Raw genomic sequence first — 22420 nt, forward strand, 5'->3', positions numbered from 1 at the left:
TGGAGAGCTCGCCATATAACACGATCTTGGGAAGGAGATGGTCCTCCAATTCTGGAGATGTGACCAACCCAGCGCAGTTGGATCTTACGCAGCGTGGATTCGATGCTGTCGGCCTCTGCCGATGTTAGGGATGAAGTCGCTCCAATGAATGTTGAGGATGGAGCAGAGACAACGCTGGTGGAAGCGTTCTAGGAGCCGTAGGTGATGCCGGTAGAGGACCCATGATTCGGAGTCGAACAAGAGTGTGGGTATGACAACGGCTCTGTACACGCTAATCTTTGTGAGGTTTTTCAGTTGGTTGTTTTTCCAGACTCTTGTGTGTAGTCTTCCAAAGGCGCTATTTGCCTTGGTGAGTCTGTTGTCTATCTCGTTGTCGATCCTTGCATCCGATGAAATGGTGCAGCCGAGATAGGTAAACTGGTTGACCGTTTTGAGTTTTGTGTGCCCGATGGAGATGTGGGGGGGCTGGTAATCATGGTGGGGAGCTGGCCGATGGAGGACCTTAGTTTTCTTCAGGCTGACTTCCAGGCCAAACATTTTGGCAGTTTCCGCAAAACATGACGTCAAGCGCTGAAGAGCTGGCTCTGAATGGGCAACTAAAGCGGCATCGTCTGCAAAGAGTAGTTCACGGACAAGTTGCTCTTGTGTCTTGGTGTGAGCTTGCAGGCGCCTCAGATTGAAGAGACTGCCATCCATGCGGTACCGGATGTAAACAGCGTCTTCATTGTTGAGGTTCTTTCATGCTGAAGAAGATTGAAAAGAGTGTTGGTGCGAGAACGCAGGCTTGCTTCACGCCATTGTTAATGGAGAAGGGTTCAGAGAGCTCATTGCTGTATCTGACCCGACCTTGTTGGTTTTCGTGCAGTTGGATAACCATGTTGAGGAACTTTGCGGGGCATCCGAGGCGCTCTAGTATTTGCCAAAGCCCTTTCCTGCTCACGGTGTCGAAGGCTTTGGTGAGGTCAACAAAGATGTTTTGTTCTCTGCACTTTTCTTGGAGCTGTCTGAGGGCAAAGACCATGTCAGTAGTTCCTCTGTTTGCGCAAAAGCTGCACTGTGATTCTGGGAGAACTTTCTCGGCGACACTAGGCATTATTCTATTTAGGAGAATCCTAGCGAAGATTTTGCCTACAATGGAGAGCAGCGTGATTCCCCTGTAGTTTGAGCAGTCTGATTTCTCGCCTTTGTTTTTGTGCAGGGTGATGATGATGGCATCACGAAGGTCCTGAGGCAGCTTTCCTTGGTCCCAGCAGAGCTTGAAAAACTCATGCAGTTTGGCATGCAGAGTTTTGCCGCCAGCCTTCCAGACCTCTGGGGGGATTCCATCCATACCTGCTGCTTTGCCACTTTTCAGTTGTTCAATTGCCTTATATGTCTCTTCCCGGGTGAGGACCTCATCCAGCTCTAGCCTTAGGGGCTGTTGAGGGAGCTGGAGCAGGGCGGATTCTTGGACTGAGCGGTTGACACTGAAAAGAGATTGGAAGTGTTCTGACCATCGGTTGAGGATAGAGATCTTGTCGCTGAGGAGGACTTTGCCGTCTGAGCTGCGCAGCGGGCTTTGGTCTTGGGGTGAGGGGCCGTGCACAGCCTTTAGAGCCTCGTAAAAACCCCTGAAGTCGCCAATGTCCGTGCTGAGCTGGGTTCGTTTGGCGAGGCAAGTCCACCACTCATTTTGGATCTCCCGGAGTTTGCGCTGAAGATGGCTGCATACGCGACGGAAGGCTTGTTTCTTCTCTGGCCAGGACGGCTTTGCAAGGTGAGCCTGGTGGGCAGCTCACTTCTTTGCCAGCAGCTCCTGGATTTCCTGGTTGTTTTCGTCGAACCAGTCCTTGTTTTTCCTGGAGGAAAAGCCCAGTACCTCTTCAGTGGATTGCAGTATGGTAGTCTTCAGCTGATCCCAGAGGGTTTCGGGGGACGAATCCATGAGGTGGATTGCATCCTCGAGCTTTGCTTTGAGGTTTGCTTGGAAGCTTCCTCTCACTTCGTCTGACTGCAGGTTTCTAACATTGAACCTCTTTCTGGGGGCTTCACTGTTCCTGGACTTTGTCTTGAAGTGAAGGTTGAGCTTGCAGCGAACCAGCCAGTGGTCATTGTGGCATTCCGCACTGGGCATGACCCTGGTGTGGAGCACAATAGGCTTTAATCCACAAAGACTTCCACAGAGCCAGGCTGGCTGTACCTGCAGTAACTCTGAGTGAGCTTCGGGAGTCTGGCGCAGTCTTATATCCTGGAGGGTGATTTAAACCCGACCGGGTGGGGCTTGATCCCTTCAGGTCGACTGATTGACAGCCAGCCAGGTGTTGTCCTGTCCCCTTACTCTCCTGCAGGTACAGAGGTTGTCCCCTGCAGTAGGCCAGTGGTGTACCACCACACAGAGATAAAAAATAAAATCTAAACCTGATCTACATTCAGCTTGAGTCAGCCTAAAAGCTATACTTGCATTTTGAAGAGTGCATTTCATGACTTCATCTCAAAACAGCTGAGTCACTGAATTTTAAAATGGAAGAGCTGTTGTAATTGCAGGAAACTTGAGAGCCAATTTAGATACTACAATCCCTCATAAAAGGCAACATTATAATTACCAGTAACACTGATTCAGGATAAGTATTAGCCAAATTAAGGTGAATAATATCCCTCCACTTCTTTGAAATGTGCATTTGGAAGTAACTAATAAATAAAGGATTGCAATGCAAATAATTCAAGGTTATACATTTCAAATGAAAATAAAAACAGATAAATATAGGTTCAAAGAAATTAGGTGCAATTTCCATAGGGGCAAATGAAAGCAAAATAGATGATCCAAATGATAGCCATTTTATCTAGAAGCTAAAGCTTTATGGCAAGGAGAGTTTCACTAAAGCTTTAATAAGACTTCACACTCCATTACTGGAAGAAATCCAGTACAAATTCAACAAAATGTACTAATGACTAGGTAATGAGAGATAAGAGATTATAATTTATCTTCAAAAATAGAAAAATTATTGGACTGGTTCAATTGTAAGTTATCCATGAAATAATCCCACTGCAAAATAGAGAGAGGGAGCTTGATTGATATTGTTTTTAAGTTTTATACAAGTTTGGACAGGTAGGGAAACTGTTGGTAGGGTAGAGTATGTCATTCAGGAGAAAAATTATAAAGGGTGATAGAAATGTGGAATACTTTCCCCATTAAAAATTAGTAGATGATAATGGAGCTTAATAATTTTACATTTAAGACATCATTTATTGGACAAGGATATAAAAGGATGATGAAAAGTCTACTTCTCTAAAATCAGACAACAGAAATCTTGAGCAATTACTGGCCCTTCAACCCACAGTGTTGTGCTGACCTAATAACCTACTCTAATACCTGCTCAGAATTTCCCTACTGCATAACCTTCCATTTTCCTCAGTTCTCTTAATAGATCCTGTTGTACCTAGCTCCACATTTACCAGCAGCACATTCCATGCAACACCATTCTCTGTGTGGAAAACATAACTCTTATATCCCCTTAGTACTTGTTCCCAAGCACCTTAAAACAATGCAACCTTGTGTTAGCCATTTCAGCCCTGCAGAGCCCCACTGGTCACCATCCTCCATGCAGAATACAATCACTCTCCAACTTCTCTAGGCAAGCCAAATCTGTATCGACTAAGCAAGAACTCTTTGGATTCCATGTTTCCTTATTTTCTGAATGAGCCTTGCACGGGGAACCTTATCAAATCCCTTACTGAAATCCATACATACTACATCACTGCTCTATCTTCAATGTTCTTTGTTACATCTTTAAAGAATTAAATCAGGCTCGTGGAACACAACCTTCCCCTGATGAAGCAATGTTATCCCAAATCAGATTTTGCCTCTCAGGATCTTCTTTAACAGCTTGCCCATCACTGAAGTAAGTCTCTCTGATCTATAATTTCCTGGGTTGTGGCTACTCCCTTTCTTGAAGAGGAGAACATTTGCATCTTTTATATGTGGATTTTGGAGGAACATGTGGCATCCCTATCGGTCAGGAATATTACGGATTGTGGTCACGTGACCTCCCTATTGAAACTTATTCAGAGATCATGTTTCCTGCTAATCAAAGTTGGACTCCAGCCACTATTAATTCATACTTTACCACTGGCTCATTTAAATTACTGAGTCCCATCATTGGTCACATTCCCAGCTCAGAACAGTAAAAAACATCGATGCATGTCTTTCTCTCTGCCTCGAGGTCCAAGCCCCCGCATCGCTCCATGCCGGGTCACAACTGTGGACATTGCTGGTGAGCACTATGCTTAGGTTGAGCTATAATTCTGCGATAGATCAGTGCTTGCAAAGAGCCACAATCACATTGATACAAGGAATCAGAAATGTGCTTGAAAGTCCCTGTCTGTAGAGTGTGTGTTTGAAAGTCCATGTCTGTGAAGTGTGTACACATGCACAAGCATGTAGAAGACAGGTGGCCACTCATTTCGGAGTCTAACCTGGGTCTGATGTGAATGTCCACATAGTTGTTTAATAGCAGAGTAATTAAGTATCGCTTGATATCTTCCCTCTTCGTCTTGGGTGTTCAATAAAGTTACCTTTGATTGTAACACTTTGTCCAGACTCGCATCTGTGAACCCACCGAACCTGACACTATTCCAAACACTGCATCCCTGCAGTACTTCTCCTATTGTGAGAGACGATGTGACGATCATTGCCAGTGGCTCAGCAATCTTTCCCCTCTCTTTGCAGTTGAGTTGGGTAAATCTCATTTAGTCCCGATGACTTATCTAACTTAAAAAGTTTCAATATATCCTCTTTCTTAATGTCAACATTTCAGTCCACTTTCTGTCATTCTCACAATTGCCAAGGTCCTTTTCTCCAGTGAATACTGAAACAAAGTATTCATTAAGGACCCCTGTACCTCCTGCGGCTTCATGCACATGTTTCTATTATAACCCTGATAAGTCATATCCTCACACAAATCAAGCTCTTGTTCTTCACACACTGTACCCCTTAATCCTGCTTGCCAAGGCCTTCTCATGACCTCTTTAGCTCTCCTAAATCCTTTCTTAAGATCTTTCCTGGCAATCTCCTAATTCTCTCGAGTTCTATTGATTCCTATTTTCTTAAAGCTCTCATAAGCTTTTAGTTTTCTTCTTAACTAGATTTTCTACATCTCTTGTAAATCATAGTTCTTTCACCTTGCCATCCTTTCCCCACCTCAATGGTATACACTTGTGCAGAGCAGCATGCAAACATTCTCTGAACATTTGTCACATTTCTGGCATACATTTCCTCCTTCCCTCCGCTGAGTACATCTGCTGCCAATTTATGTTCCCAAGTTCTTGCCGAAGAGCATCACATTTTCCCTAAACCCAATTAAATGTTTTCCCAAATTGTCTATTCTTGTCCTTCTCCATCACAATGGTAAAGGACACTGAGTGATCTACTCACCCACACTGATTCAGTAAACAATCCCTCCACTACTTTCCCCTTTTCTGCAGCGGTGATAGTATCCCTGATCAGCAATACCACTCTCCCAGCTCTTTTACCTCCCTCCCTGTCCTTTTTGAAATATCCAAAGCCCTGCATGTTCAGCAGCCATTCCTGCCCATGAGACAGCCAAGTCACTGCAATGGCCACATTATAGTTCCTTGTATTGATTCTCTCTGACTTCATCTACTCTATTCCTAATGTTCCTTGCATTAAAGTACACATTTCAACCCATCCAACTTACTGTTCCTCCACACAGTCTCACTAAACATAGCATCTACCAAAGATCTCATGCTTTGAGGGTCTGCCGATGGTACATTAGATGGCTAGAAAATGCTGAAAATTTATTTTCTAATTTTAATAAGATAGAGTATACATTCCTGTTGTAAATTTATTTAAGTTAAACATAAATCTTTAGCTACGTGTTGCATCAATTAATGATTTGTAACTTTCCTTCTCATGAATGTGTATTCAATAAACTCTGGAGTTCTATTAATGTAAAATATAAATCAAGTTCTCATAATTTGAATTCATCTAAATAGTGATCAGACTAATTGTGCTAAAATATAATTAATCCAAATAATTTATTGGCCAAAATATAGAATACAAGAACAGAAAGAGCAAATTAATACACAGAAAACATTAGTAATAACCACAAGTTGAGCACAATACAGATACTTATTCACCAATTTACAGCACAAATGTGACAAATGGCATTGTCAAACTGGACAAGTTATGATGAAAGGTCCACTTAGACTGGGTGCGTTTCTTTTGAAACAAAGGAGACAAAGAAATAGCAGTGAACAACATTTTTTAAAGCAGGCCTTGAAAAGGTAAACAAAATAACCACTTCCTTTAGCATGGGGATCACTTGGGAATAGATCCAAGTTAACAGGGAGAAGGAATACAGAGAGCTGAGAAAAACAAAAATCACTAAATTCTGAAAGGCAGTGGCACTCATTGCATTTAAAAATTATTTGGATGACTGCTTGAATGGCATAATTTGCAGAGTTATGAACTAAGAGTGAGAAGAGGGTTAACTATAGATCCCCTTTTGGCTGTTATGGATATGATTAACGCAATGGTCCCCATTTATGATTTAAAACTATGATTCTAATGAAGAACTGTGACAGAAATGCTTTTCTGAAGTTCTCAGTACCAATCTAAAGGTCAAAGCTAGGTTTAAAGGGGGCTAGTGTGCCCAAGCCTGAAGACAACATGCTGGACACCTGGACAAGAAATACAAAATATTATAGGCATTTACCTAGAGTTTTCTGCAGCTGAAACGGGTCGCTTCCTGTGTTCTTTCCTGTACACATTTTCAATATGTGTTGGTAATTCCTGATCATTCTGCTCTTTATATTGCCTGTAATAAAATTAGATGTGGATTTTATGGAATACAAGTTTCAATACATGAGAAAATTCAGTGGCCACAGGTAGAAAATTAAACAAAGAATCTTAAGAATTGCAACTGAAAATCAGCACCAGAAATAGCCTTCAACTTGTTCAAAAAAATGAAGATGAAGAATATCAAATTTCCAAGTTATTTAAATTCCAACACATGTGTCATTGATGAAATTGTTCCAATCCATAACAAATCAAAATAGGCTTTACAAAATACAGTAAAACCCCATTATCTGGAATTCAAGCAACTGGCAAAATAAAATCAAGGGAAATAAATAATTAAATATGTTTAAATAAATAAGAATAAATAATAATGAAAATAAAAGTTTAAAATTATAAAAGTAAATGCTCACTGAACTAACACTTAAAACTTTGGTGAAGGTGGGAACAAATATTCAGGCAATGGAGTGCTTTGTTTGCGCTTTGCTACAAGCAGCTGTTGGAATAAAATTGTGTGAAACAGCAATGGCGTGCCCAGGATGAAGAGCTGGTTAATGCCGCTCGCTGTTGTGGTGACTTTCTTAAAGTGTCCTCTTATCCCTGCTCCATAAGACTCTTTATCTTCACTAATATATTATTAACTACATTAGTAAGGCTTTATCTGTAAACTTGAAGGGGGTGGGGGTTAATTATCTATAATGTTATTGTTCGTCTTTTGGGTGGCTCTGTGGAGTGGGAGAATGCAACAACGTTTAAATGTTTTCATAGAATGAGACTGAAAATATAGTAAAATGCTTTAAGGTTTATATATTCATCCAAATGAAGTTTGTTCAGTGTAAGTACAGTGTCGTACAGTGTTTATACTTAATGCAGATGTATTTGTAGGCATTGTTAGAGTGAGTCTCAAGCAACTGGAAAACTCACTTATGCAGCATATATCTAATCCCTGTAGGTTCCGGATTCTAGAGGTTTTATTATAGTAATTACTTGGAGTCTATCTTGACACTTATGGAATTTTGCAGTCAGTCTATTTCATGGCAATTTTAAATTAACATCAGTCTAAGTGATAAACTTCAACTGCTGTTAAGAAGACTACATGCAGAGAAGGATGGAATTGCCATGCATGAAACTCGTATTAATATCTGCTTCCAAGTTACCTCCCCCACCCCCACAAAATTTGTTCTACTGCTAACAGCACCAAAACTGGTATTTACCACAAAGAGCAGGATGGTTCTTTTCTCCCATTGCATTTCAGCTAACTTTACATGGCTCCTTTTATTCCTCTTTCTCTCTTATGTGCTCATCCAACCACAAGTTCTACCACTTTCCAGGTAAAGAAGGTCCTCCCAAATGTTTACTAGCTGTGGTTTTCCCTCACCAACTCCATCTGCCTAAACCATACACCATGAACTTTCTGTACCGTACCTCCTGGTGAAAACAACTTCTGTACATCATAGTAAAAACTCAATGCTGGACCAAGTAACCAGGTCAAACAGTAGCTTTAACATAGCAAAGATTTTTTAAAAATACATAGCTGACATTTGGGGCTTGATCCCTTCATCAAGGTATGGAAGGTATGGAAAAATGTTGGCAGGCATCTGAATAAAAAGCCTCGGGGGAAGGTGTTGGGGAGGAGCATGGTAGCAAAGGCTGGAGGTAATAGGTGGAGAAGGGAAGGAGGGCACAGCAGTAAGCAAGGGGAGGAGGGATGGCTAGATAAATAGAGAGGGAAGGGAGTGGAGAGCTAAGGAAAAGAAGACAGGGGGAAGGGAAGGGAAGGGAAGGGAGGGGAAGGGAGAGCAGGTTGTCAACGTTAACGCCATCCAGCTGGAGAGTGCCCAGACAAAAAAAATTAGGTGTTGTTCCTCCAATTTGCAGGTTGTCTAAGTGGGATATTACATGAGGCCACAGATAGACGTGAGTGTGGGAGTGGGACACAGAATTGAAATGATTGGCCACTGGGAGGTCCCTGTCACTGGTGTGGACAGAGCGAAGGTGCTCAGCAAAGCAATCTCCCAGTCTGCACCCAGTCTCTCCTACATAGAGAAGGCCACAAAGGGAGCACTGGATGCAGTGAATCAATCCTGCGGACACACTAGTGGAATGTTGCTTCACTTGAAAGACCTGTTTGGAGCTCTGGACTATGGTGAGGGAGGTGTGGGTGCAAGTGTGACACCTATGGTGGCCACTGGGGAAGGTTCCTGGGGAAATTGGGAGGGAGGGATGAATGCACAAAGGAGTCATGAAGGGAACAGTTCCTATGGAAGGCAGAGAGGATAGGAGAGGGGAAGATATGTCCGGTGTGGGATCCTGTCTTAAGTGCCAGAAATTCTGGAGGATTATGTGTTGGTTGATAGTTAAAGACAAGAGGAATCTTGCATTTATTGCGTCTGGGCCAGAGGGGTCCAGGGCAGATGAGCAGGAAATGGGAGGAGATACAGGTGAGGGCTGAGTTGATGATGGAGGAGGGGCGATCATGTTTGTGGAAGAAGGAATATATTTCAGAAGATCTGGACTGGAAGACATAATCTTGGGAACATATGCAGCAGAGACAGAGAAATTACAAGAAGACAATAATATGAGGAAGTGCAGCTGAGATAGCTGTGTCAACAGTGTCTTTTATATAGCAAAGATAAGAAATACATAACTGACAATTCAATCAACCCTTCATCTCAAGGTATGGAAAAATGTCAGCAGACATCCAACTAAAAAGGTAAGGGGAATTGATTTATTGCTTCTGATGCTCCCTTTGTGGCCTTCTCTACATCAAAGAGTCTTGGCTTAGACTGGAAGATCGCTTCATGGAGCACCATTGCTCTGTCCACACCAGTAACAGGGACCTCCCAGTGGCCAACCATTTCAGTCCTGTGTCCCACTCCCATGTCTATCCATGGCCTCAAACACCATCCCACCAAGACCACTCTTAAATTGGAGGAACAACACCTGATTTTCCATCTGGGCACTTTCCAGCCGGATGGCATTAACATCGATTTTTCCATTTTCAGCTGACCTCCTCTCCCCTCCCATCTCTTTCCCCTGTCTTCTTTACATCTTCTCTCCACCCCCTTCTTTCTCTATTCACCTAGCCATCCATCCTCCCCTTGCTTACTTCTGTGCCCTCTCTCCCTTCTCCACCTATTACCTCCTGACATTGCTACTGTGAGGGATATTGGAATGTTAGGAGTCCAGAGATACTGGAAGCAAGTGTCAATTAAGAATAAAGTATTATGGGTTAACTTAAGGTGAAGGGATATTGGAATGTTAGGAGTCCAGAGATACTGGAAGCAAGTGTCAATTAAGAATAAAGTATTATGGGTTAACTTAAGGTGAAGGGATACTGGAATGTGAGGAGTCAAGCAAATGCTCATTAGAGATGAAGTATTATGGGTGAAATCAGGGTGAAGGGATGCTGGAACAAGAGGAAGGGTTGTAAAAGTGTAATAAACTAAGGATCTTCAAAACAAGATAACAAGTAGATAGCTTTAGCAAGTCTTGGGGATTGATTAATGAGTGAAGAACAAAGACATGATACTTCCTGGCTAACAAGTTTGCAGGAAGGCACATAAACTGATAAGAAGTTAGAATCCACGTGGGCAGAATTACCTAATGCTAAACCAATCCAGGAGGCAGAAGAATGTTGGGGGGAAGGTATCTCTGTACTGAAATGAAATGTATAAAAGTTGGGTCAGCCCCAGTATCTGTGTGTATTCCCAGGGTAAGGGGAAGCACCCAACTTTGCATTGTTGTATAATAAATGTTCTTTGTTCTCAATTTTTGTCTCGAGCAAATTCTGTGAAGGTACTTCTGTTTCTCACAAATGGGGGCTCGTCCGGGATCACACTCCTTCCACTGACAGAGTGCCCGACGACGAGGGTAGGTGCACCCCAGCTGATTCAGCTGGACTCACGGACGGCGGGTGACTTGTCAGTGGACGAAGCGAGTGATATCCGAGAAGAGGCATTGAGAACAAACGACGGGAGGACGTTGAGGAAGCGCGCTAGGAATAGCTACTGGACTCTGGTAAGAGGAACTTTATTTTCCTGCCAATATGGGAGGAGGAAGTAGCAAGGGAAAAAGGCCTGAAGAAAGAAAAGGGGATAAGATACCAAAACATAGTCCGTTAGGATTAATGTTGTCCAATTGGGGTGCGGGGAAAACCCGTGAGAAGGATAAGCAGACCATGGTCAGGTATTGTTCGCAGGAATGGGTAAGAATCCGATCAAGGGGAATTCAGTATATTGGCCAAAGTTCGGATCCGACGAGGACTGGATGTGTCAGGCATTGAACATCTGGCTCTACCAAAATCAAGGGGATAATACCGAGAGTAGAGAATATGCAGCCTGTTGGCTTAGTGGATCATCTGATCAGATGATTTTGAACGAGAAGGAATTTAAAAATAAGAAGGATGAGGGGCCTTCTGCCCCCGAAATAAAGGGATGGGATGTGTTACATTCCCTTCCCCCACCTTATGTTTCCTCTGTGCCGGCTCCCATTCCTTCCCCCGCCCCTACACTTTACCCTTCTTTACCTTCCCCTTCCCCTCCCCAGTTAAAGAAAGAGGGAGAAAGTAGGAGTGGTATGATGACTCGCTCACAGAGTGTCAGATTACCGCCTCAACTGACTTGAGAGGGAGGAGAGATTTGCTGCGAGGGTCATTCAAAAGAGTCCTGCCCCTTCCTCCCAAAGGGCCTCACACTGAACTTTGGCCAATATACTGAATTCCCCTTGATCGGATTCTTAACCCATTCCTGCGAACAATACCTGACCATGGTCTGCTTATCCTTCTCACGGGTTTTCCCCGCACCCCAATTGGACAACATTAATCCTAACGGACTATGTTTTGGTATCTTATCCCCTTTTCTTTCTTCAGGCCTTTTTCCCTTGCTACTTCCTCCTCCCATATTGGCAGGAAAATAAAGTTCCTCTTACCAGAGTCCAGTAGCTATTCCTAGCGCGCTTCCTCAACGTCCTCCCGTCGTTTGTTCTCAATTTTTGTCGAGCAAATTCTGTGAAGGTACTTCTGTTTCTCACACTACCATGCTCCTCCCCAATGCCTTCCCCCTTACCATTTTATTCAGATGCCTGTCAACATTTTTCCATACCATGATGAAGGGATAAAGCCCGAAATGTCTGTTATGTATTTTTTTGTTATATAAAAGACTCTGATTGACCTTGCTGAATTGAAGCAGCATTGTGATTTTACTCATCCAGTGTCTGGTAGACTTTTGTGTTTTATTTCTGGATTTTTTGAAGCTCTTCAGATTTAAGTATCTAAGTTTTCTCTTTTGTGGTGATAAGAACTGTAGCATACTCAGTTATGTCCGATTCAGAATCAGCTTGGTAAATCTTCACCATTGTCTCTATATTGCTTTTGCAATGTATAAACTAAAACTGTCCTCTGCAGTCTTGCCAATATTCTATTTAACAATGGTGTAACTTGTTTGTTTTTAAGTTCTGTGCCACTGGAAAATGGGGCTTTATAAATACCATCCAAGACATCCAAATTTGCAATGAGAACCAAATGAATGATACAAATGAAATATTGGTAAAAATTAAAAGTACAGAAATCCCACAGACTAGCTAAAGAAACAAAGAATTCTGCAGGTTACACTAGAGAAACTGAAGTAAAATGATAGTACACAGAAATTTATTGAAGTAGAAGTTGGGAGATGGAATATGAACAAGGAACATACAATACGAAAGTAGACAATAAATCTCTAAATGGAAACAATAGCTTTGATTTATTATTCACCTGTACTCATTTTTCCATCTCTGGAAATAGTTGTTAGAATCAGGAAAATAATTTTCATAATCCCCTGATCTGTCTGTCTGTGTCTGTACATTTCTGGAAAGGAATAGTTCAAATAGTTTGAAATGTTTTTTAACTGCACAAGCATATTCAATTATTAAATAAGATAGATGCACAGAAAAAGTTATGGTGAGTCAATTCAAGTGCAAGATAATTATTTGGGAATATAACTAAAAAAAAAATTAAACAACTACCTTGGCACAAAAAATCCTTCTTTCACTCAGATATAAAATGTCAGTTTTAAAAAAAAAAGACTTTCTTTTAATCCAACCATTTTTAACCATTATTCATTTTGCCTTGTCTAAGAAATTTGCCACCAAATTAGATATTCAAAATTAACTTCCTAATTTGAACCAGACATGTTACATCAATTATTCTGATTTTACCTTAGCAGAATGCCTTGTAAAATTCATAACCTTATTTCCATTTCTTATATCTGCAAAAGCCTACAAATGTTGGGCACAGCAAGTTTAAAAATATGGGTAAATTCCTTCACTATGTACTGCCAAACCTAGGCTATAATAATCTAAAAATAAGTAAAAAGGACATTGCTTAAAATGAGAAGTGAATTACATCTTATACATGGGTTCAGTCATTACCACTTGATTTTAGTGTCCCATGAATAACAGAATATACACAAAATAAAATTACAAAAATTAACAGTACACAACTATTATTTTTTTCCCTCCCCATTGTTGCTAATGAGCCGCCTTGGTTGGTTGGTTGTAAGCAGAGTCCATAAACAAGCTTATTCAACATCACAATTTTTCTATTCTTTGTCAGAAACCAAAATGGAACTAGATGTGTTAAAATAAATCTATTGCACTGAAGCATTTAATTTTTAAATTTAGTCATACAGCACGGTTACAGGCCCTTTTGGCCCATGAGCCATGCCACCCAATTATACTCAATTGACCTACAACCCTGGTATGTTTTGAATGGTGGGAGAAAACTGGAGTCCCCAGGAAAAACATACAAACTCCTTACAGACAGCACAAAATTCAAACTCCTGGACCCAATCACTGGAGCTGTAACAGCATTGCGCTAACTGCTACGCTAACCGTGCCGCATTCTGAAAGGACTTAAATTATTGTCCTAAAAATCATCCCAGAAAGATCAAGGAAGATCAAGAGATTTTAAATTACCCCAAATTCCCTTTTACAGAAAATAATAATTTAGAACTATACAATAATACACACAGAAAACAGACTCTTCTAGAATGTGCCGATCTATTATTCTGCCTCATCCCACTAATCATCCCACTAATCCGCACACAGTCAATACCCCTCTATACCCCACCCATCCATCCATGTATCTGTCTAAATGTTTCTTAAATGCTAAAATTTAGCCCACATTCTCCATTTCAGCTGGCAGCTCTCACCACTCTGTGTGAACAAATTCCCCCTCATTTCCACCTAAAATTCTACCCTTTCACCTTTAACCCATTTCCTCTGGTTTGTATCTCACCTAACCTCAGTGGAAAAAGCCTATTTGCATTTACTCTATCTGTTCCCATCATAATTTTGTAATTCTCTGTCAAATTTCCCCTATGCTCCAGGGAATAAAGTCTTAACTTGTTTAATCTTCTCCTGCAACTCATGTCTATCCATGGTCACATGCACTGCCTGACTAAGATCACCTCATTACCTCATTTTTTGACTGGGCACCCTCCAACTGGAGGGCATTAATATTGACCTCAAGCTTTTGTTAAATCAATCTCCACCACCCCCCCCACCTCACTTCTTCCTCCCTTGTAGAGCTCGTCGAAAGAATCAAAGACTTGTTGATCCAAACCAAGGCTTTTATTAGCAAAAGACAGGAGCTCTTCACAGGTGGCCGACCAGTCCGGAATGATCCGACCTGGCTAGGGACACAACCCTTTAAGGCCCAGACAGTAGGCGTGGCTAAGCTCTCAGCCAATCGCTGTAAGCACAGTCTAAATACTGTAACTATATCCACTATATACATTGGTGATATATCTGTACTATCACACCCCTTTGCCTTTCCATTCCTGACTCTGTATTCTGTCTCCTTTTGCACAAACATGATAAATTCTACCTAGTCCCTTATCATTCCAATTAACACCTTTTTTTGGTCTGGATTCCTCCCCCATTGCTTGAATTCTGAGACTTTCTGTGATTTCCTGCTTATTCCTTGAAGAAGGGCTCAGACCTGAATCATCAACAATATATCTTTTTCTCCTATAGACATTAAAAAGACTGGCTGAGTTCCTCCAGCATTTCAGTGTGTTTTTACTAGTCACAACATCTGCATACTTCCGTGTTTCACTCTGTTCTTCGAGTCCCAGCACGGTTGGCATAGTGATTAGTGCAATACCTTTACAGCACCAGTGATCAGGACCGGGGTTGGTTTTCCACAGAAACTCCAGTTTCCCCCACCATTCAAAACATACTAGGGTGTAGGTTAATTGGGTGTAAATTGGGCAGCATGGACTTGTGGGCCGAAATGGCCTGTCACCATGCTGAATGATTAAATTTAAATTTAAACATCCAAGTAAATCTTTTCTGCACTATTTAAATTTATTGATATCTATCCTGGAGTTGGGTGTCCAAAACTGCACACAATACTCCAAATTTGGCATCACCAATGTCTTGTTCAACTTTACCATAACATCCCAATTCCTATACTCAATACTTTGATCTATGAAGGCCAATGTGCCAAAGGCTCTCGTTATGACCCTATCTACCTTGGATGCCACTTATCGGGAGTGCAGCTGTATTCCAAGATCCCTCTGCTCCACCGCACTCCTCATTACCCTGCTGTTTACCAAAGGATATCCTAATTAGGTTTTCCTTCCAAAATACAACACCTCACACTTGTCTGCATTAAATTCCATCTGCCATTTTGCAGCACATTTTTCCAGCAGATTCAGATCCTTCTGCAAGCTTCCTTGTTATCCATTATATTTCCAATCATTGAGTCATCTGCAAAATTGATGATCCAATTTTCCACATTATCATCCAGATCATTAATATAGATGGCAAACAACAATGGACCTAGCACTGATCCTTAAGGAACACCACTAGTCACAGGCCTCCAGTCAGAGAGGCAATCATCTACTAACACTCTGGCTTCTCCCATAAAGCCAATTCGAATCCAGTTTACTAACTCTCCACAAATACCAAATGACTGAACCTTCCTAACATGAGGGATTTCATCAAACGTCTTTCTAAAGTCCACACAGACAACATCCACAGCCTTTCCTTCATTAAATTTCATGGTAATCTCCTGAAAAAGGATTGTTAAACATGATCCTCCATGCAAAAATCCATGTTGACTATCCCCAAATGTCCCTGACTATCCAAATACTTGTATATCTGATCTCTTAGAAAACCTTCCAATAATTTAGCTACTACTGATGTCTGACTATAATTTCCTGGGTTGCTTATGAAGCCCTTTTTTTTTTAAAAAACAATGAACAATTTGAACTACCCTCTAATCCTCTGGCACCTCACCTATGGCTAAGAACATTTTTAATATATCTGCCAGGGGCCCTTCAATTTCTGCACCATCTTCCCTCAAGGTCCAAGGGAATTCCTTGTCAGGCCCTGGGAATTTATCCACCTTTATTTGCTTTAAGACAGCAAGCATATCCTCTTTAATCTGTTTTGGATCCATGACCTCACTGCTTATTTGCCTCACTTGCATAGATTCTGTGTCAGTTTCCTGAGTAAATAAAGCTTATCTTCTGGCTCATATCCTCTGGCTCCATAAATAGCAGATCACTCTGATCTTCATGAGGAACAATTTTGTCCCTTATTATCCTTTTGATCTTAATGTACCTGTAGCAGTCTTTAGGATTTTCCTTCACCTGTCTGCCAAAGCAACCTTATGTCTTCTTTTTGCCCTCCTTATTTCCTTCTTGTTTTTCCTGCATTTTTTTTATTTTCCTCAATTACTCCTTTGTGCCAACACCTGCAGTACACTTCTCTCTTCTTCCTAACTAGATTCCCAGTATCCCTCAAAATCTTACATTCCATATGTTTGTTAACTTTTCTTTTAATCCTTACAGGAATATACAAACTCTGTACCTTCAAAATTTCAAGGGTCTCCACTTACTGAGTACATCCTTACCAGAAAACAGCCTAGCACAATCCACACTTGCTAGATCTTTTCTCATTTCCTGAAAATTAGTTTTTTTTCAATTTAGAATATCAACCCAAGGACAAAATCTTATCCATAATTATCTTCAAACTAATGGCATTATGATCACTGTACCCCAAGTGTTCCCCTACGCATACTTCTGGCACCCGTCCTGTCTTGTTCCCAAAAGGGATAGATCCAGTATTGCACTCTCTCTGGTCCTCAATATATTGATTTAGAAAACTTTCCTGACACAGTTGACAAACTCTTAGCTATCCAGCCCTTTTACAATATGGGAGTCTCATTCAATATGTGGAAAGTTAAAAATCACAACTTTATTAAATTTAAACATACTTCGGCCCACAAGCCCTTGCCACCCAATTAACCTACACTCCTGGTACATTTTGAATGGTGGGAGGAAACCAGAGCCCCCAGGGAAAACCCACAAAGACACGAGAATGTACAAACTGCTTACAGGCAGTGCAAGATTTGAACCCCAGTCCTAATCACTGTTGAACTAACCACTACACTGACATGCCGCCAGTTCTATGTAACTGTCTCCTATTTTCCTGCAGATTTGCTCCTCTAATTCTCGCTAACTACTGAGTGATCTGTATGTTCCTCAGCTCCACCCATATAGCCATAGTAGATAAGACTTCTAGTCTGTCCTGTCTGAGCACAGCTGTGGTTTTTCCCTGTCGAGCAATCCTACTCCTCCTTCTTTCATCTCTCTCACTCTGGCACATCAGAAACAATGGAACCCCAGAACATTGAGCTGCCAGTCCTGTCCCTCCTGCAACTAAGTTTCACTAATGGCCACAACGTCATCATTGCTGTGCCAATCCATGCTCCAAACTTGTCTGCTTTTCCTTCAATACTCCTTGCATTAAAATAGATGCACCTGAGAACATTTTTTCCACCACACACAGCTCTTGGATTTCTTTCTTTATTTTCAGTCTTAACATTATCTTTTTCCTTCTCCACTCCACTATCTGCTCTAGCAATCTCGTCCCATTTACTATTGATATAATTGAAAACTTCATTCAGCTGCTTCACACTGGTGGACTTGGCAACTTCTCAGTAAGCACATGACTTTAGGCAGAATGACAATGATAACTGACAGAGAAAACTGAATTGACATCTTTCTTCACTCAAAGTTCAGAGAGAACACAGAACCAAAACCAAAATGCCGAATCAGACTGTCTTAGATATGCTGAAACCATAGGAAGCATTGACAAAATGAAATCTATCTTGGTGGAAAGAAACAAATTGATTTTATAGTAGCAATTTTACTTGAGCCAATATGAAACTACTATCAATGACTGAAAATAAAATATTCATGCAAGGCCTTTTAAAAATTATTTTTAATCTAGCATTTTCATCTAATAAAAGGCATCAAAATTATAAATAAATGTTCAATTATAGATACATCTCATTGCTGATTTAGTCAACAAAAATGCTTCCTTAATATTACCTTCTATGCCCAATCTCAGGATCATCAGACCTGCGATATCGATCCTCTTCCTGACGCTTTTTATTCAACAATTCCTCATAGGCCTCCATTGATGAGTGTGCATCATTCCTATAAGATTTTGATTCATGTTGGGGTTGACCAGATCCTAAGTGAGATGCAGTCTGAAATCTGGATTCATCCAAAGGATCAATATTCTCCTAACAATTTTGATACAATTTCAAAAGAAATTAGTTTGCGATCAAATAAATATTACATGTCAATGTAGAAATTAAAAGTATATTGCAAGCATATTACAATAAGATGTATTTTCCTACATTAAAATGTATATAATGAAAATAAATAGGTAACTGTTTCTAAAGGTTCATTTGAAAGCAACAGACATTGTTAATAGGAGAAATTGACACACAGTACACAAATAAAAAAAGGACAAGTGATCTGGTTAGTAGAAAAACAGTTCTATGAGGAACTTGAACACTAGCATTGATATGTTTAACCAAACAACATTTCCATCAGAGAAACATACAAATCTAATATCATTAAAACTTTTATGCTCATGAGAGATAGCAAAAATGTAGATTTAAATGGAAGAAATATAGAATTGAATATTTACAAATAATGACAGATAAACAGAATGTATCTAAGCCTAATTATACCCCTCTACTAGAAAAATATATACAGAGATGGAAAGATCTGCCGATTATATTAGTAGGAAGGATAAATTGTATAAAAATGAAGGTAACATCACGACTACAGTATCTCTTTCAATCATTGCCTATTGCACTAACTAAAAGTTTCTTTAAATTATAACATAATCGTATAAGACAATTCCTATGGAATAACAAAGTTAAAATAGGATTATAAATTGGGAGGATTTAGACTTCCAGATTTTAAGAAATATTATTTATCAGCACAAGCAAGATTTTATCATCTTTCTTTAAACCCTCAAGGATTCGAAAGGGACTGAATTCAATAAAAGAGGAGACCATATAACCATATAACCATTTACAGAGCGGAAACAGGCCATGTCGGCCTTTCGAGATGGCCTGTTTCCGCTCCGTAAATGGTTATATGGTCTCCTCTTTAATTGAATTCAGTCCCTTTCGAATCCATGAGGGTTTAAAGCAATGAAGGACTTTATTTAAAAGTGGAATGTTAAGTCAATAACAAAAAAAATGAATAATCCTATATTAATACACATGATTAGAATATGGCAAGAAATAAATTAATGAATCAGGGGAAAAAAGCAGTTATATCACTGAGGACACCATTATGCAAAAATGTAATACTGCCTATGAATCTGGGTAACAAAATATTGAATTCATGGTACGATAAAGGAATAAGACATGTTCAAAATTGTTATATGGAAGGATCTCTTCTATTTTTTGAACAATTTAAGAAATAAGTATGGAGTAGCTAATGGGATATTCTTTTGCTTTCTCCAGTTAAGATGGTTCTTGAGAGAACTTGGCCCCTCCTGAAATTAGTGAGATGGAACAAACAATTTGGCTGGGGAACACACCTAAATTTATAACTAACATGTACTTTGCTCTTCAAAATGAAAGTGCAAAACGAGGTTTATAGAAATCGAGAGAGAGATGGGAGTCAGATTTAGGAGTTGCAATAATGGAAAGATGTTGGTCTGATTGGTATTTGGATAGCATGATGTCAATTAAAAATGCAAGATACAGATGAGTACAATATAATTTTCTACACCAATTATACTTCACACCACAGAAATTACATAAATCAAAATCAGAAATATCAGAGATGTGTTTTAGATGTGGATTAGAAATAGGAATATTTGTACACGCTACATGGCCATGTGTGAAGATGAGACATTTCTGGCAGGATATTACTGAAATACTAATAAAGTTAACAGGAGTGGCCTTCATGGATGAACTGGATCTTTATCTTTTCGACAACTTTATTGAAATAAGTAATAAACTAACTAAACTCCATTTGTTACAAAAGCTTTGGCTGTGGCTAAGAAATGTATTGCGATTACTTGGAAATCCAACTCCCCTCTACAGATAGCATGGTGGAAGACAGAAATTAACAATTGTAGATCTATGGGGAAAAAAAAATCATATATAATCTAAAGAACAAATATGATGTATTTATAAAAATATGGCAACCATATTTGGACTAAAAAGGGGCCCAAGTTAATAAAAAAAAGCACTACTGTAATAAAAATGTGATCTCTCCAATGAAGACCTTTTTTTTTAAACCCAACTGTTTTCTGCTCAAATATAACAAAGAATAGTAGGGAATGTTTAATTTAATATAGGTTGACCTCAGAGATCATTGCTGATTCTTTACAAGTACAAAGCACCAGGACTTGGTATGCAAGGTGTAATTCCAAAGTTTACATTGACACACAAGTTAGCAGTTTCACAAAGAGAAGAACAGCAGCAGGACTTCAATAAACTTGGGCATAATGGTGAATCTTGCAAATAAAGTGTAATGTTATGATAAGGTACAGTTTGAAAGGCAAAATGAGAAGAGAGATATCAAAGTGCGCAATTTTTAAAAGGGTGAAGGAGTAGCGAACTACAGTTTTAAGGCAAGGAGTTGTTTTCAACTCCAGTAATGATATCATCTGAAAAATGTCAAACCCTTCAAAAGCAGCAAAAATAGAGGATTCAAGTTCTATGAATTGATTAGAAAAGCTGAAATTGTTCTCTTTGAAACAAAGGTAGCAATGGGGAGATTTGATAGAAATATGTTTTTGAGAGTTTCAACAAATTATATCGGGAGAAATGTTATCCACCAACAAAAGGGTCAGTTTGCAGGGGATAAACACTTACACCAAATGTAGTTTGTTACTTTTATTTGGAATCCAATGTCTGAAAGGTGTAAGCAGATTTGATTATAAACTTCAAATACAATTTGTAGAGTGGGAGAGGAAGACGATAAGAATTATTTAGATCATTCTTTTAAAGAACTAATATTGGTACAAAGGGCAGAATTTTCTCTAAGATATTAGAACAATTTTGCTGACACCATGAATTATATTTTTGATTTAATATAATGTTACTTCCTTCTACATTAACAGCAGTATTTTCTTATCATTCCGCAAGTCACCTTGTGTATCCATCTGCCATCTCTTCTTAATTGTTCATATTTATCTTGCTCCCTTAATAACTGATTGTATTCCTGGTTTCTTTCAGTTCTCAATCTGTCCTGAAATTAACATCAAAGGTCATTACTACCCCAGGGAAATGATCGACAAGAAGTACAATTTAAAATGCTGCAGATCCAGATCAGCATTTTGGAATCATAAGAGTGTTGGGAAAGTCGACAACAAAGACAGTTCAATATAATTAAGGGAATACCTTAACGCCTTTGTATAGTGGCATTTAAAATATGCTCAGTTTCAGTTCTCTGGAAACATCAAGCAAATTGGAAATATTTAAAATAAGACAACCAGAGTGAAATCTACGCCTCGATGTTTTAACAGATTATGTTCAAGGCATCATTGCAGAAGAATTTTTTTTCCATTGAAAAATGATCGAAATAAAACTAAATTCTTTTGTTGATTACTTCTAGTGAAATAACTAAAAAAATAGACAGTAATAATAAAAAAGAAAAATAATTACCGATACATTAGACAACCATTTGACAGCCATGAATCTCTGAATTATGCATTAAAAAAAACAATGTTTCCAACTAGCTTTTTTTTTAAAATATGTTTATTACACATGTTTATTTTTAGTTTGATCGAACCCTCTTCAGCTAGAATTCAACACAAAAAAATGTCCTAAAACTTACATGCACCCTCTCAAACTGCAAACCCAGAATTGTCTAGTGAACTTATTAGCATTTTCACCATGTCACCCTCGTGCTTCTCATATTGCACCAACTAAGGCAAAAATCATTCCAGATTTTTGGTTGAATAATAGAGAACCAAAAAGATTTAGCAAAATATCTTGAGTCATCTTCACAGTCAACAAATACAAAATTAATACACAGATTAAACAACCTGTTTGTACTTCCTTGTATAACATTGTTGATGATCTAAATTTCCAATTCATCACTATGAAATTCCCAAGGGAACTAACACAAACACAACCAAAGATTTTAAAAACTGCAAAATAAAGTCAAAGATATCAATCATTAGATCTCAACCTGGATAGTTCTGGAATAAATAGTCAGATTATTTAAATTTAATCCATGTTTGAATGAAGCCTTGAGTATTTGAATGAATCCAAGGTTGTGTAATGACAAGTCCCTTTTTTCT

The 22420-nt window shown here is 39.5% G+C and overlaps 1 protein-coding gene across 1 annotated transcript in view; it reads right to left on the reverse strand.

Annotated features, from left to right (window-relative positions):
- The window catches only part of LOC138755400 (centrosome and spindle pole-associated protein 1), a 226372-nt gene that overhangs the window by 154955 nt on the left and 48997 nt on the right, over positions 1 to 22420 (reverse strand). The window contains exons 6-9 of the mRNA XM_069921323.1: positions 21265 to 21363; positions 18181 to 18377; positions 12546 to 12638; positions 6714 to 6815 (exon numbers count right to left, since the gene is read on the reverse strand). Coding sequence (XP_069777424.1) covers positions 6714 to 6815; positions 12546 to 12638; positions 18181 to 18377; positions 21265 to 21363 — 491 coding nt within the window. The remainder of the gene's footprint in view (positions 1 to 6713; positions 6816 to 12545; positions 12639 to 18180; positions 18378 to 21264; positions 21364 to 22420) is intronic.

The sequence above is a fragment of the Narcine bancroftii genome, chromosome 2, assembly GCF_036971445.1.
Source record: "Narcine bancroftii isolate sNarBan1 chromosome 2, sNarBan1.hap1, whole genome shotgun sequence".
In the NCBI taxonomy this organism is placed as follows: Eukaryota; Metazoa; Chordata; class Chondrichthyes; order Torpediniformes; family Narcinidae; genus Narcine; species Narcine bancroftii.